At 28.5% G+C, this 18109-nt stretch overlaps 1 protein-coding gene and 1 long non-coding RNA gene across 2 annotated transcripts in view; one reads left to right on the forward strand and one right to left on the reverse strand.

The window, feature by feature from the left end:
* LOC113367160 (SAP domain-containing ribonucleoprotein-like) overlaps positions 1-4763 on the forward strand; it is a 44410-nt gene extending 39647 nt beyond the window's left edge. The window contains exons 4-8 of the mRNA XM_026608790.1: positions 229-334; positions 408-472; positions 1411-1620; positions 3444-3557; positions 4530-4763. Coding sequence (XP_026464575.1) covers positions 229-334; positions 408-472; positions 1411-1620; positions 3444-3557; positions 4530-4763 — 729 coding nt within the window. The remainder of the gene's footprint in view (positions 1-228; positions 335-407; positions 473-1410; positions 1621-3443; positions 3558-4529) is intronic.
* A 2282-nt stretch (positions 4764-7045) lies between these two features.
* LOC113366739 lies at positions 7046-8092 on the reverse strand. The gene is made up of 3 exons (XR_003366294.1): positions 7958-8092; positions 7851-7883; positions 7046-7179 (listed from the first exon to the last, which is right to left on the reverse strand). It is a non-coding gene; the product is annotated as an uncharacterized LOC113366739 (long non-coding RNA).
* Between the last annotated feature and the right edge of the window lie 10017 nt (positions 8093-18109).

Raw genomic sequence — 18109 nt, forward strand, 5'->3', positions numbered from 1 at the left:
GAATAACACATGTTAGTTTATTTATTTTTGCCTTACTGGATGTGTAAAATGAGCTTGAAATGTGTGTCTGACATGTTTTGTATCATACGATTGTTTATTTTGCCACTACATACATATTATGTGGATAATTCTTGAGAATTAGTTTTGTATATAAAATTAATTTGTACGTTTAATTCTGTTACACAGTATGTTTAATAGTTTATGGTATAAATTGTTGTTTCTTTATAGGTTGCAGATTTAAAAAAAGAGCTGAAATCAAAGGGATTAAGCACAAATGGAAATAAGAACGAATTGATCGAAAGACTTAAAGATTCTTTAACTAATAATGATCTTGGTAAATAAATTGGTACATCTAATTAGTTTTGACATTATCATTATATTATAATTTATGTAATGTGGTATTTCAGATATAGCAGATGCCAAGTCTGATGTTTTGGCAGATTCAGCTATACTAGACGAAGATGTATTGAATGTAAGTATTTAAGTTCATAAGTGTATGATAGAAAGTTTGCATCATTTGGTTTTTCTTAAATATATAATCAAGTTTATAATATTATAAGGTTGTTTGGAAAGTCACTTTATTCTTTTACCTCTAGAATTGAACTATATTTTTTTGAACCTCATCACACTTAAGCCCTATAATTATTATATGTTTTAAAAACTTATATTTTAAGGCTTGTGTGTAAAAAATTTTAATCAATTACATGCAGTAGTAAGAAACAAAAAAAGCTGAAATTGGCCAGAAAAGGGTGATGCTGTATGTTTGGTAAGATTTGAAAGGATTTGTTCATTTTTCAGTATTTCCAGGATAACATAACATTTAATTCTGATGCCTTATGTCATCAGCTGGATAAACTAAATGATGTACTTCAATAGAAAAGGTCAGAATTATCCCACAAGCAAGGTATAGTACTGTATCAGGACAACGCAAGACCTCACATAAGTTGGGTCAATTGCCAAAAGCTTTTGTAGCTTGAATGGGACCCAATAACACATTCGTCATATTATCCAGACCTACAGTCATCGGACCATTATTTGTTCCGGTCACTAACAAAATTTTTAGGCGGTAAAACCTTTACCTCAAATCAGCATGCCAAAAAGCGCTTTGATCAGTTTTTTGCCTATAACGACCAAAAAAATTATGATCTCGGGATTATGCTAATACCAGAAATATGACAAAAGATGTTTGATCATAACTGCCAATACATAATTTATTAAAGTATTTGTTTGTTGTACGAAAATTATGTGCCAAAACGTCTGTAAAAAATGAAGTTACTTTCCGAACAACCCAATAGATTATAAAGAGATTAATTTTTACAAATTACAATATAAGATTCATGCAAATTACTGTAGTTGCATTGATCTCTTATTTGAATTATTATTTTTCATATTTTTTATGTTATAAAATAGGATGACGAACTGGAGGATAAAGAAGATGTTGATACAACTCCTCCAATTGAAAATACAATCACATTAAAAAGAACACATGATATGATTGAAGAAAAACATGAAGAAACTGACATCAAGGATAATACCGTAGAAGTTGAAACAACTGTTGAAAAACTTACATCGGAAGAACCAAGGAAAATAATCAAATTAGGCTCATATTCCGACAAAGAGGTTTGTTCTTAAACATTTTAAATTAACTTAAAAAGCTTTATAAATTTGACCCTAATAATTATAGATGATCCTATTTTTATGAACTTTCTTCAAATAATGTGTAATAATATGATACATTGCTTCACTTAAACTTTTGAATTATTGAAATTTATTCTTCAGTTTGCATTTTGTTTTTACATTTCTATTGTAAAATACTTTATCTTGTAAATAATAGGCAAATTATAATCAGTTTTTAAAACTTAGATTTTTTGAATATCTATAAAGTTTGAAAAAAAAATTAGATCACTGATAACTTAATTAGAAGATAAACAAACAAAACTAATATAGTGAAGTATAAATAAAAATTAGTGGAATAATATAAATAATTAAATTATAAGTTGTCGAAATATATATAATATATAATGAATAGATTATATAACAAAAAGTTAAAATGACAAAAAGGTGTTTTCAAATAAACATTTTGAAAAGAGTGAGAACTGAGAAAATCTGCTTGATAGATTCCGCACTAAAAATGTTTTTAATGATAATTTCAAATATCACTAGAAACATTTTTTTAAAAAATGAAATATGCTTCAGTTTGCTTTTAAACTTTGTTTTTTAAAAATTAACTATTGTTTTACTAAATGTTTCTAGTAATAATTGTATTTTGAGTCTGTCATGTAAATGAAGTAAATTTGTTCTTTTGATGTTAGAGGATCGCGATCTTCTATTCTATTAGCTGATTCAGTTACAATTGTGTGAATATTTTAAAAATATTGGCTTTATCGATATATTGATCAGAAACAAGAACAAAAATAGAAATATTGAGCATAAACTGACAGAGAAAACTGAATTGAAAAAACTACTTCTTCACTTATTTGTTAAAAAATTTAGAAAATTTGAATAAGAATACATTATAGGAAACAAATTTTGAATCTTAAATTTTCTAAATTTTTTGCACACTATATTATTTATAACATCTATTGTTAAATAATTATATGTTATCTATATTAAACAAAATTTACTAATAGGAAATATACTAAATGGGAATTTTTTCTTAACATAGAGCAGTTGTAATAAATTTGGTATTTTCTGTTAAAAACATATTGATGATCTATATTGGAAAAATATTTTTGATTGAATGAAGGCCAGTGAATAATAATTTTGAATATCAAGTTGCAATAACTTATCATATCTGTTAATAGTTGTTTGGCAATAAACACGTGGGGAAATAGATGTTACTTTGAACAAATAATATTGAACAAACCATTTTAATTAACATTTATGGTATGAGTTAAAGGTTCAAATTAAACATTGTGAACAGTAGCCAATTTTTTTTTACTAAGCTTGGAGTAAACACTTGATAAAAGCAAACATAAAAATATATCCATAATAACAGGCTACAGATAGATAATTTTTTATGTTCTTGATTAACAACTTTATATATAGAGTTACAGATTCTCAAACTTAGTTTATAATACCCTATTGTTTTATTATATTTTGTTAAAACATATAATTAGGAAAATCTCATAAATATTAGCATATTTCAAAAATACTTAGAATTAGTGCATGATATACTCCTTTCACTTATATAGCTTTTTTAAAAGAAAATTTGTTGGGTATATATTTAGGTCTACAAGTACTATTAAGTAATATTATTACTTAAATATTTTTTTAATTATTTTTTTTTATTCTTTCCTTCCTTTTACATATATAGCTCTTGTACCTTTGAAAGCTTTGACCTTTGAAAAATTGTTGAATATATGTTTGGGTTACAAGTACTAATGAGTAATATTATTACTTAAATAAGAATATTTTTTTAACTTATTTGTTTTTTGTTACAGCGTCTAGAGATGCGTGCAAAGAAATTTGGTACACAATTACCATCTGATATGAAGAAAGAATTACGGGCACAAAGATTTGGGCTGAACAATTCTAAGTCAATAGCAAAGAGTGAGGTAAGAATTGATTCAAGTTAAAAATGAATGTTTAACAAATATATCAAATAATCATCTTGTTTGACATTTGTGATTTAAAATTAATTTAAAAAAAAAATAAGAATGATAATATTATTAAATAACTACTTAGTCATATGTGCATTTTATTTAACTTCATAAAGAAAAAGAATGTATTTGCACTTGAAAATCTGATTAGCAATTTTTATATTTTTATGTTTCAAATTATTCTGAACATTTTACCACTATCTCAAATACTTGTGTGCGTATGTGTGGCCAATTCTTTTTGTTTCCAATAACAATTGTTATTTACAGAGCAGCATCTTCCACACATATTTTTTTTAAACAGTTAATTGATATCAAGATAATATTATTTTTGGCATCATTTTCACACTCTATTGTGTCTTGAGCAACTTTGACCTTATTAACAATAGTAAACAAATTAATATTTATGATATTTGTGTCAATATCTGTATGCATAAAGAATATTTTAAGTCATCAAATACATATTTTTGGTAAGCCTGAGAATGCTCTCGATTTTCATTAAGTTTCATTTGCAATAAATCAACTTGGACTCTGTGGAGTATTGTCTAATTTAGTTGAATAGTTATCCAAAAAAAAACGCAGAATCTTACGGTCATATAATTCATTCACTATTTTCAAGGTATGCCAAAGTTCAATTAAAAATTCTCAATAATTTTTAACTTACAGTAGGGTAAGTCATAGTAATCGTAAAAAATCGAAAATGAAGTTTCTTGCATATCTTTACGTTTCAAAGGCTTTTGAACATTCTGGCATACCTTAGAAGGAATAGTATGTGTGGCTTGTGTGTGTATATGTGTATGTTTCCATGCAATTTATCGTCCACGATTTCGGGCGCACGCATCAACCGATTTAAATGATTCAAAAACATTTGATTCATATTAATGGGGACCCGTGCTAAATTCATAATGTTATTTTTTCTATCTTCTATAGGATGCAACCCTTGAAGTTTTAAAAAAGCGAGCGGAGAGGTTTGGAGGCTCCGTTTCGAAGAAACTTTCGGAGGCCGAGGCTAAAGAAAAGCTTGAGAAAAGGAAAGAACGATTCGGTTCAATTCAGAATACTAATGTAACAACATCATCAACTGATGTTAAAATAAAACCTACAATGACAAATGCTGAAAAAGCCCAGCTACGATTGAAGAGATTTAATATGGGGGTCAAGTAAATACAATATCTTTTTTTGTAAATTGTTTAATATCAGAAAATATATGCATTATTAGTTTTTTTATAAATATCGAACGACGTTTCTTAAAATCCCAACTAATGCATATGTTAAAATTGAGTGTTTTTTTGCACCATATTGAATTACTATTTTTATAACTTTGTTATAGATATATTTTAATGATAAATGAATGAAAGATTGTATTAATGTAATTTATATATTATATAATATGCTCGGTATTTGTGATTATTGATGATAACGCACTGAATAAATTTTCACTTGAAGTTTTTTTAAATATTTTTTTTTAATTTATTACATATCAATATGAAGTAAAAAAAATGTAAATATTGATCTGGCAAATCAACTGACATTCTGAAAATTAGCTAATTCACAATTTACCCTTTTTTTCTATCTCTATTTCGTCGTAACTATAACCATATCAAGTCAGGTCTGGATTGCGTTATTTATAACAACCAAGGTTAAAAATCGCATTTGAATATTAGTTTGATATTTGTTTCAATCCAGGTTTTATTTATCATCATTAATGATTGAAATCCTATAAATAATCATAAATTAATCAAACAAAAATATATCACAATATATCCTTTATATATATATATGTATATATATATATATATATATATATATATTATCTCATATCCTTCGGATCTAGAAATTTGAACTATTTTAAATTGCAAATAAAATAATAATCGAATATCAATTATTTTTATAACATATTTGTTAAAGTATGAATTTAACTAAAATTTCAGTCTGTTAGGTCTATTTAAAATTAATACATTTCAAATCCATAAATGTAAACTTCTCCATATTATTGTGGTTATTAATAGCAATTTAATAAAATCAAACCAATTAATTATTTACATCACTTTGTACATTTGGCATAACTTGCATTGTTTCTAGAATTGTTATTGATTCTCTGTTAAAAATATTTTGATGATAAAATTTTCTGAAAGTTCCTTTCAACGCCTGATGAACTTCCTGGTTGAGAAAGCAGAACAAGCATGAAACGCATATTCCCTGAAACATTAAAAATAAAATTATTAACTTACATTTATTTGATATGAAGAACACATCACAATAAAATGCTTCATTAATTCTCATAAAGCTAATAAAATTGAATAAAGCACCCAGTAAACCACAAAACGTAACAAAGCCATGAACGTTACGTAACGCTGGCACGTCCGCACGAATCAGGTACGTAACCTGGGAGGCACACAGAAGCATCTATTTCGCGGGCAAGAACGTAACGGCTGTTTCGTTGCACACTAATACACCGCGGTTACATTTTTGCTACGTATCTGAATTGAATAAAACAGCGTGTAGGTGTCTTTTATGTTACATACTTATTTAATTAAATTTCCTGCAAATATAGAATATTAATAATAATTTCGGATATTTAGTAATTTTATTAAATATTATCATTTACAATATACAAAATTTACATATTACATAGTTAACATTAGAAAACTATAATTTTAAAGTCCATAAAATGTTAGCCTATAAAAATAATTATTTATTTATTCATAATATGTATTATGTTTAACTCTCTTGGCAATTTCAGTTAAATCAGACTTGGCAAAGTTAAGTCTTGCGTTAAATATGTTCAACTCACTTGCATCTGTTAATGTATCTAAAATAGAACCAAACATCTTAGAAACATTGTACACAAATTTTGAATTGAAAACATTGTGAACAAATTAGTCATTTGTGAACATTACCTCTAAACATACTAGTTATTTGAAGTTAATGACTGTGTAGTTCCTACGATCATATGACAGAAACAATTATTCCATGAACAAACACTCAATTTTCTTGCATTGATTTTATCCTATTAATTTTCAAGATCTGAATTACCTAAAAGTAAAACACTACAAATTAGTATTAAATCATATTAGTTAAAATTCTCTTCATGTAGAACCTTAATATACCAATTCTGTAATGCAAGATCATCAGGCTCGAAATACTCAACAATTCATGTTCTCTTCAACACTTAATCCATATAATGTGTGATATCCGGTGTATTCTTTGTTTTCCTTCTTGAATGTTTTTAAGTCTTGCTTGTTTCTTTGGTGACAATTTATCTTCTTGATTAGAGCAAATTTCCCTAGTTTGAATTCCATTTTGACATAATCCATAGGGGTTATGAGCACTCTTTCTCTACAATTGGAAAGCAATTTATATCAGTTTTTGCTTAACTGAATAGTTCTGATACTAATGAAATTATAAAGAATATGTATGATACCATATATATTACACTTATCTACCTATAATATTTATATCATATCGTTGAATTGAGGTTATGTGATTTTTGACTGGTCTGTCAGAAATTTCAATAATTATGTGATAAATCAATTATCACAATACATAAACAGAATTTGCATTGCACATGACCTATATACTGAAAATAACTAATTAGTCATTAATATAATAATTTGGGTTCGTTCCATCCGAGCAAATCTGACAGTCCGAAACTGTTTCAAACTGTTTCAAACTAGATCAAACTCTTTCTGATTTTTTCATGGCAGTTGGCAATGGTTTGGTTTTGATACATGCAACGCGATCGAACTCGGAGCTCACTCGCATAGATAAAAGAAGAGTATATATGCTGACTCAATTGTATTAATAATTATTATTTTAATACATAAATATAAGTATAAAACATATTCTAATAAAATATAACTTAATTATATCAATGAATTTACTTTTTAATATTTCCTAGTTATATATCGTTAGGTCGCTTTAATCTAATATTCTACAATGTTTGAACTCCTGTAAGTTCATTAAATTTTTAATGTTCTATTTGAGATTAAATAACATTCTATTTTAATCGTATTAAATTGCGGAGTTTTTGTTTGTGCCGAGTACAAACACAAAATGATAGTTTCAAACTCATCGGACTGCTTGATGGAACGCATTACTGACAGTCCGCAACAGTTTGGAATCCGAAATTTTGGATGGAACAGAAAAAAGTGTTCTGCGCATGCGCGGACAGTTCCGGACTGTCAGATTGGTTCGGATGGAACGAACTCTTTGTAAATTAAAAAAAAAAAACAGTGCAATTATACTCACCTTTGCTGGTTTCGTATTAAATATGTGAATTTCCTAAAAGTAAAACATTACAAATTAGTACTAAATCATATTAGTTAAAATTCTCTTTGTGTAAAACATTAATATACCTATTCTGTAATACAATATCATCACTTAAGAAATACTCCACAATTCATTTTCTTTTCAACACTTAATCTTAATATGTGTTCTTATTTATCGATATGTGTTCTTATTTTTCTTCTCGCATGTTTTCAAGCCTTGCTTGTTTTTTTTTGGTGAAAAAGGATTAATAATTTCTAATATATTATCTAACTTTGTATTTATCTTCTCTATTGGAGAAAATTTCCCTAGTTTGAAATCCATTTTCGTAGGGGTTATCAGCACTGTAACTTTCTCTACAATTGAAAACCAACTTATATCAGTTTGTGCTTAGCTAAATAGTTCTGATACTAATGGAATTATAAAAAATGAATATGTATAAAACTATATAACTTACTTCTCTTTATTCATATATCACTGAATTGAGGTTATGTTTCTGACTGGTGTGTTAGAAATTTCAATTATTACATGACAAATCAATTATCACAATACATGAACAGACTTTGCATTGAAGGCGGCCTATATACTGCAAATGACTAAACATTATTATAATAATTTATAAATTAAAATATATTTCAGTACAATTAGACTCACCTTGTTGGCCGGTTTCATATTAAATACTTTTCCAGCTGACTGTTTAACTAATTTCTACAACTGATTTCGCACTAAATATAAAAGCAATTAATAAATAACGCTTCAATAAAGGAAATATCTTGCATTTCAAACAACACGATAAAATACTCAATTATGCGTCCACGATGCACTGACCGAGTTAACCTATATTTAATTTGACATTTCGATCATAAAACACTTCACGGCTATTTTCAAAGGCTAATCTATGTGACAATGCAACGTACCGCGCCACGTACCGACAGAAACGCGTCGACGGTGGTTAAAGATCACAACTATACGTAACAGCATCGGTTTTTTTACTTAACATCAGTTTCGAAACGAAAGTTACAAAATGAGTTACGTGGATTTAACTTCTGTGGTTTACTGGGCAGTAGTATATCATGTAATATAAAGTAAATTAGGCCAAGTTTGTTCAAGTAATTTATTAACTTCTCGTGGGGTAAGTTATAATAATGGCAAAAAAATCGAAAATAATTTTTTTTATATAAATTCATTACGTTTCAAAGGTTTCTGAACATTTTGGCATGCCTTAGAAACAAGGGATGTATTTGAGTGTGCGTGCATGCTGATACAAATTTTTGTCGACGATTTCGGGAACATGGATCAACCGATTTGAATAATTCAGAAAACATTCGATTTCTTCTGATAAGGAGACGTGCTGATTAGTTTTTGGTAAAGCCAGTTCTAGCCGTTCCGAAGATACCGGGCAAAAAGTGCCAGAAATGGTATTTCAGTTTTTGAGATAATGGAGCGTCCGATTTGATTCAAAAAACATTTTACTTGTATTGACGAAATGAACTGGTAAAATTTTTGTAAAGGTAGGTCTAGCGTCTCCGGAGATCCAATAAAAAAATTAAAAACAAATCCATTTGTGGGTCAAAAATGAACATTAGACATGATGTGATGAGCATATGTACATCGTATTTTCAGATATTTTATAAAGATTATAATGATAAGTACAAATTTTGTGTATATTTATATGGGTTCCTTACCGATGTTTACACGTTTGCCGACTACGCGGCGTTTACGCGCTTTGATATTTTGATTCCAAATCAGCTATTCAGCGCGATTGTTTAAAAAAATGTTCAAAATTTAAGAAAAAATCAAAATATTAAAAAAAGATTTTACAAAAAAGTCATTTTTTTTTCTAAAATTTCAAAATTTCTCAAAAATCTGAGTTTTTCAAAGTTTTGGGAAGTTCCAGCAATTTACCTTAAGCCACGAGGCCAAGCAACAATAGTTGTGCCTTACTTTAGCATAACATTCTGTTATTATTTACTTGTTTGAATATAATATATTGTGATATTGTATTTTTTGTCTTCTATTTTTCAAACTTCAATATTATTTTTAACTTCCCGTAGGGTAAGTTATAGTAATCGCAAAAAAATCGAAAATGAAAATTTTTATATATCTTTACGTTTCAGAGGTTTCTGAATATTTTGGCATACCTCAGAAAAAATGGATGTATGTGTGTGTGTGTGTGTGTGTGCGTAGTATGTATGTGTGTGCGGATACAAATTTTCGTCGACGATTTCGGGAACACGGATGAAGCAATTTGAATAATTCAAAAAACATTCGATTCGTATTGATAAGAAGACGTGCTGATTAGTTTTTGGCGGAGGCAGGTCTAGCCGTTCCGAAGATATGGGGCAAAAAGTGCCAAAAACGCTACCTCTGTTTTTAAGAGAACGGAGCATCCCATTTTAATAATTCAAAAAATATTTTACTTGTATTGACAAGATGAAGAATTGATCAAATTTTCATAGGGGCAGGTCTAGCGGTTTCGGAGATATAACAAACTAGTTGGTTTGGTATTTAGCCTTGAGGCAAGTTACATGAACTTCCCGATATGTGTAAATAATCGACTTAATAAAAAAAATGTGTAAATAATATACTTCATCAATCCTACTTCAAAAAAAAAACGATAATAATTTTAGCAAAGTTTGACGAATTTTTGAAATTAAACTACTTGTTGTAAGGCCGTAATATTACAGTAAGTTCTATAAGACCATGATGTATACGCCACAAAAATTCCATGAAAATCGGCCTAAATTTTTTTTTCAACAGTTAATTACAAGAAAACGGCTCGGTAGATTTTCACCTAAAATTAATCAGTACCATTCCCAACTAATATCTTTCGAACAGATTTTGATTTTTTAAAATCGGTTCAGTAGGATGAGCTTAAATGTGGACGAAAAGTTTAACACTTTTTTTTCAAATTGCAAAGAAACGGCTTGGCAGATCGTCGCACAAATCTGACAAACGATAGTCCTCACCAAAATACATCAAATGGCTTTTAAATTTCTAAAATCGGTTCAGGCGTTTTTGAGAAAACGTCGATCAAAAGTCTAATTTTGACAAATGCCAAAAAAGCGATACCAATTTTTGCAAACTTTGACGAATTTTTAAAGCTGAACCAGTTGTCGTAGGGCTGTAATATTTTAGTATAATCTAGAAGACTATGGTATCTACAGTCAAAAAAATAATCATAAAAATCGTCGAATTTTTTTTTTTTAAACTTTATTACAAGAAAACGGCCCGGCCGATCTCTAGCAAAAACTAATCAGCACGATTCCCAATCAATATCTTTCGAACGGTTTTTGAATTTTCAAAATCGATTCAGAATTGCGGGCTAAAACGTAGACGAAATTTTTTTCACTTTTCTGCGATTTATAAAGAAACAGCTTGGCCGATCATCGCACAAAATTGACAAACAATAGTCCTCATCCAGATACATCGAGTAGCTTTTAAATTTTTGAAATCGGTCCAGCCGTTTTCGAGAAAACGTCGAGAAAAATCTGTTCACATACACGCACACACACACACACACATACTTTTCCAAATTTGGTCTCATTCGATTCAGAATGGCTTGAAACGTCGAGAAAACATAAAATTAGAGAATCGGATTTTTTTATGAAAACATAAACTTCTCCTTCGGGAAGTTAAAAAAGTAAAAAAAATGCCATTTGGCGGTCAAAAATGATCATTAGACATATGCACATCAAATTATCAGATATTTTGTAGAGATTTTAACAAGAAGTATAAATTTTGTTTTTATTCCTATGGGTTCCGTACCAATGTTTATCCGTTAGACAGCGACGCGGCGCTTACGCGCTTTATATTTTGTCTCTATGCAGTTAAAGCAGTACGATTGCTTTGAAAAAAGTTCAGATCTTCCAAAATATGTCAAAATAAAGAAAACATTTTTTTTTCAAAAAAAAAAAAATTATTATTTTTTTTTTTTTAATTTTTTTTTCAAAAAAAATAATTTTTTGTCCAATTTATAGTTTCTCAAAAATCTTATTTTTTCGAAGTAAAATTTTTTCAAAAATGTTAATCGTTTTTAAAAAAATAATAATTTTTGGTACGGGAAGTTCCAGCAATTTGCCTAAAGGCACAATGCCTTAATTGCCTTAAGACAGAATTCCACTTACAGCTAGTTTATATTTCATCGGCGATCCGAACTACGTGTTCTGTGAGCTGTTTCTGTTAAACATAGATACTTATTGTTACTTCACAAAAATATTCGATTTGTATTACTGTCACATTTTATTTTTTTACTCATAACCATCAAAATTAACTGAAACTTCTAAAATTTGATTATAAAAAATATGGACTGAGAATTTTAATATTGCCTATAACCTAAGTTGGATATAAATGCGCGTACGACAAGCCAATAAAATTCCAGTAGTATTTTAAAATTAAAAATCGGTAGTTTAGGAGTTCATTGCGGACTATAGTAATGGACTATGAAGTTGAGTGATCCAAAGAGATGAAATATCTCGCCTGGTACTGGACAGAATCCTCAGCTTCATCAAATGCGTGAATGCCAAAATTGGACAGACGTTCGTGATGATAAATATGCTGGAACCTCTCATGAACCATAAAAGCCTGCTAATCATGAAGAACAAATGGATACAATAGCTGACTTTAATTAGCCCTTTCCACTCGAACGCCACTGCTCCGGCGGCAAAATACATATTAATTTCGAAATTCGCGAGTGGAATGGGTTAAGCCAGTGTTGTTGAACGCTGCTCCTGTATGAAATGCGACAACAAAGACGAAATTTCGGACTAGAACTAAACTAGTCGAGAAACTCACTGACAAGGCACTACTACATATTGAACAAAATACTGATAATTTTTATTTCAAATGTAGGGATCATACAAATATTAATATAATAGCACTTGGACAATTCATAAGAGAAATAGTTTGGTATGGCAAACTATATCCTGATCGACCAATAGCGACAATTCCAATGCAATGAAATAAGAGAATTAAGTATTATAATATTTTATAATCACCATAATTATTATTGAAACGTGATATTTTATCCGGAGAGGTGTTAACCGTTTTTATTTTTTGATCACGATATATTCCGGATTAATTTAAAGAAAAAGAAATGGTCTCTTAATATTTAATTAGAGTGAAAGATTATAATAACTTTTGGGTAAAAAAAATATATCACTAACACATTGCAATTCACCATATACATGAAACACATGTTTTTAAACTGAAATTGAATTGAAGAAATACATATATATATATATATATGTATTATAACAAACCTGTGAGCTTAATAATACAGACGAAACTATTTGATAAATCACTTCTGCAAACGTTCCAGTATTTGGTCTGAATGGAATGAGTAAATGCTGCAATCCAAATAGTGGAATCTGAAAACATCAAAAACGCATAATTAAGATTTGCAATATAATAATTTCTTTCTGCATGCGATTCACAATACAATTTAATTAAGAAATTAAAATTACTTTTTCATGACTGAAAATAATAACTGCATAGTGTATAGAAAAAATTTAGCCGAGACATCTGCGCAAACTATTTGAATTTACATTACATATATACAATTAAAGTCACTAGACGTAATAACGTATACATAGTATTATATAAAATTATATAAAATACTATAATAAGTAATAACTAATACTATAATAAGTAATAACTATGTATTATTATGAAATAAGAAAAATTACATTAATGATGCTACTTTTAACTCCTCTTCTTTGGTACATCAAAATAAATTCAGTAATCAGTAACAGCAAAAATTAAATAGCGTAAAAAAATCGCGTTTATGATCAAAGCTACATCAAGACTTAGCGCATTGCCATGGATAAAGATAGAATTCCTTAATGAATGATGCCCAATTTCAAAATGAATACTCAACATTTTCAGATCAACAAAAAACTCCATGGAAACATTTTAGTGTTTACAATATTATTTTCAAATTCATAGAAAACTGAGAATAAGATGAAATTTTTAAATTAATGTCGAGTCATTTTTTTCTTTTTTTTGTTAATTATAATACTATATAATTATAATATAATATATGTAGGATTTTTCAATTTAAAATTTTCCAGGTTCATCGATTCAGAAAAATGTTAATTTTAAGCTGATAGTAACTTTATTCACATCTGTATTAAATTTTACGTCAATTGATTCAATAGTGTAGTATATGGTATAGTAGTTGTTATGCTTCTGTTTGCAAACAAAAAAAGTCATTTCTTCGAGTTATATAATGTCTGAAATTATTCAACAAAGAAATAATATTAATTTTTGTGCGTGAAATGAAATAACAGCAGCAGCCAAAACTCTTAAAATGAGTTGCTGAAGGCCTTGGCAAGAAGTCAATATCAAGAACAAGTGTTTTTGATTGGCATAAAATTGTTCAAAGAAGGTCGACAGCGCGTTGAAGATGAACCACATCAAAGACGACCAAGACCATCTACTGATCAACAAAATCAAGGAATTGGCACTGCAAAATTGTCGATTGACTACTATCGAGCTTGCTTGCTTGTTGGAATTACAAATTGGTCATTTAACACAAATTTGAAAGTCATTCTTGCACCACGATGATGCATCGTCTTACACTGCAATGGTTTTTCGTGATGATTTTGCCAAAAATTCAATCAATATCGTTTCGGAACCACCGTATTTACCTAATTTAGCATCGTATGACTTCTGGATATTTTCTAAACTCGAAAGACCATTGCGTGGACATCGTTTTTACTCGATTGAAAATATAAAGGCCGAATCGAAGACGGAACTAATGGCCATTCCGGAAGACGAGTATGAAAGTGTTTTGAAAATTGGAAAAAGCATTGGCATAGTTGCATTTAGGGAATGCAATACCGGTTTACCTGTATACCGAATTACCGGTAAACCGCCCGATTTTTCGGCGGTATTTTTACCGGTATATACCCCAAAAATACCGGTATTTTCGGTATTTTTGCATAAGCGCTATTTGATACATAATACACTATAGTTTAAATTTCTCGGAACAAATTTATCGTTAAATTCTATAATCGCATAAACAGCTATATCTTCAAGTGATTCTAAAGGATAAACAAATGTCAAATACTATCTCAACTCGTCATTATTAACCATAAAAATACGAAGTAAGGAGAAGTTTCAGCCCAACAGCTCATAGAACGTAAGGTTCTGATTGCTGTTCAAAAATAATAAAATAATAAAATAATAAATAATTACTCGTCATTAAATTGAATATTTATTGTTTTACTAAAGGCTTCATATCGTGTTACAATAAATAGAATTGCACTGATAGATAATGATGTTTGTTTCATGTTATGTAAAAATGTAACGGTTTATTAAGTGATATTTGCGTCAAAATATTTTATATCATACAGATTACCCCTGCGTAATGTTTATTTTTTTCTAACTTTATACATAATAATTATGATAATTACTAAATATTTTTGCTTTTTATTACAATTATAAAATATTATTTTTCGAAACGTTTTGAAGTTTGAAAATACTATAGAAGCATCGCATTGTTTTAAATAACAATACTCAACAATTACAGTAACTTATTATTTATCTCGACAAAGCATCCGATCTTAAATTAGTGTAGAATTTTTTTTTTTAATATTAGAGATTATGTTAATTTAACACATCGGACACAGACAATACAGTTTACTATAATAATGTGATATGATCTTTTATGAGTTTTTGGTCTTTCTTACTCATAAGTTTGTTTTTGGTGAAAAGTACTCAATAGTAATAATGAATTAATTAAATTGGATATAATTTTGTTAAATTATTATCTGAAAACAAATAAACTTATTGTTTTATTTTATTGTTTTTGTTGTTTAGTTGAATATAGTTGTAGTTGTATATACATTTTTTTATATTTATACTAGTAACTTTCAATTTTGTTTACGTTTGTTTAAGATAATAAAATACCGGTAATTTACCGGTATTCCGATTTTAAAATGAAAAATTACCGAAATACCGGTATTGAAATTTTCCATCGGTATTGCATTCTCTAGTTGCATTGGCATCAGGAATTATTTACAGGGGAATAAAAAAAGAAAAGATAAATATTTCTAAAGATCTATACAAAATAACATATTTTGGAATGTTTTAATTATATTGGGTAATAGTTTCAATCGATATTTGGTGAGTGTTTATTATAAAATTCCTAATATAATATTGACTATAAAATTAATTCATTTTTTGTGCTATAAATATAATATAATCGATACTTTTGTATAAAAACATAAATAATTACCAAAATTATTGTAGCTCTGGTTGCTTTTCTCAAAACTAGAGGCGGAGTTTGATTTGAGGATGGATTCAGCTTTTTTAAGAGGACTCGCACTACGCACACCAGAAAGACTGAAATAAAAATATATGAGTATAGATATAAAATTTTGTTAATTACAATTTGTTCATTAATTATTACCTGCAGAGACTAAAAGTGCAAGACAGACAGGTAATGTAAGAAACCACATTGTTACGCTATCATCAATCCAGCAGCTATAAGAAAAATATATATTAAATATGTCATAATGAATTTTAGAGCATATCAAATGTATATTACTCTTAGATTATTATCATTATTAACTTCCCGTAGGGTAAGTTATAGTAATCGCAAAAAAATCTAAAATGAAAATTTTCATATATCTTTACGTTTCAAAGGTTTCTGAATATTTTGGCATACCTTAGAAAAAATGGATATATGCGTGTGTGTGCGGATACAAATTTTCGTCGACGATTTTGGTAACACGGTTCAACCGATTTCAATTATTCTAAAATATTCGATTGCTGTTGATAAGGAGACGTGCTGATTAGTTTTTGGCATAGGCAAGTCTAGCCGTTTCGAAGATACGGGGCAAAAAGTGCCACAAACGTTAACTAAGTTTTTAAGAGAACGGTGTGCCCGATTTAAATAATTCAAAAAACATGTTACTTCTATGGACAAGATGAACAACTGCTTAAATTTTTATGAAGGCATGTCTAACAGTTTCGGAGATCTAACAAAAAAATGCCATTTGGCGGTCAAAAATGATCATTAGACATGTGCACATCCAATTATCAGATATTTTATGGAGATTTTAACAAAAAGTATAAATTTTGTTTACATTCCTATGGGTTCGGTACCAATGTTTATCCGTTAGACGGCGACGCGGTGCTTACGCGCTTCGATATATTTCGTCTCTATGCAGTTAAAGCAGTACGACTGCTTTGAAAAAAAGTTCAGAACTTCCAAAATATACTTAAAATAAAGAAAACATTTAGTTTCAAAAAGTCTTTTTTGCAAAAAAATATATTTTTTTAAAAATTTATAATTTTTCAAAGTAATTTTTTTTTCAAAAATGTTAATCTTTTTTAATTTTTTTTTTGTACGGGAGGTTTCAGCAATTTGTCAAGTTATTATAGTTATTTAATTTACTTTGACGAGCATATAAGAATTTATATTTGCAAAGCTATATGCTAATAGTCATTAAATAAATAGTTAGCCTTGTTGGAAAACTTGTTGAAATAATTTTTGTTTTAGGATATTTTCAAAATTATATGCCGATAAATCTGCATAAAATTCAATAAGTCAACGATTTACAAACTGTGAGGCGCGCCCTCAGGGGGGCGCCAGACTGTTCTAACAATAAGAAAACCGCGTACCTTTGTTGCCATTATCAAAAATAATCAAACATTTTTGGAACCAAATTGAAAAATAAACAAAAAATAATTAGTTTTTATATATATTTTCACATAATATTGCATATTCGTTTGTAGTCTGATAATATCAGTTGAGTGTTTATAAAATTAAATTGTTATAAAAACTAGTTGGTATTGGTATTTTGCCTTGAGGCAAGTTCCATGAACTTTCCGATATGTGTAACTAATCGACTTAATCGATAAGAAATAAATTAATTTGTGACTGAATAAAGTATTAAAATGAACGAACACGTTAACTCTGAATATTTTCTAAGAGCAAATTTTCAAAAATCAACAATCTTTATAATTGAACCAGTTTCCGTAGCACTTTGATGGTTTAGTATGTTCATTAAGACCAAGTACTCTATCGTTATACCAAGTAAATTGTCTAATTTTAATTTGAACAAACGTCAAAAACTACTCATTTCTCAAACTCTGATAAATTTTTAAAATTAAACTATATGTCGTTAGGCCATAATTTTTCAGTAAGTTCTGTAAGACCATGATGTATATCGCCAAAAAAATTCCATAAAAATCGGCTTAAATTTTTTTTTCAACAGTTAATTACAAGA

Source organism: Ctenocephalides felis, unplaced genomic scaffold (genome assembly GCF_003426905.1).
Source record: "Ctenocephalides felis isolate EL2017-DRISC unplaced genomic scaffold, ASM342690v1 CF-g0.4_SCAFFOLD_01170, whole genome shotgun sequence".
In the NCBI taxonomy this organism is placed as follows: domain Eukaryota; kingdom Metazoa; phylum Arthropoda; class Insecta; order Siphonaptera; family Pulicidae; genus Ctenocephalides; species Ctenocephalides felis.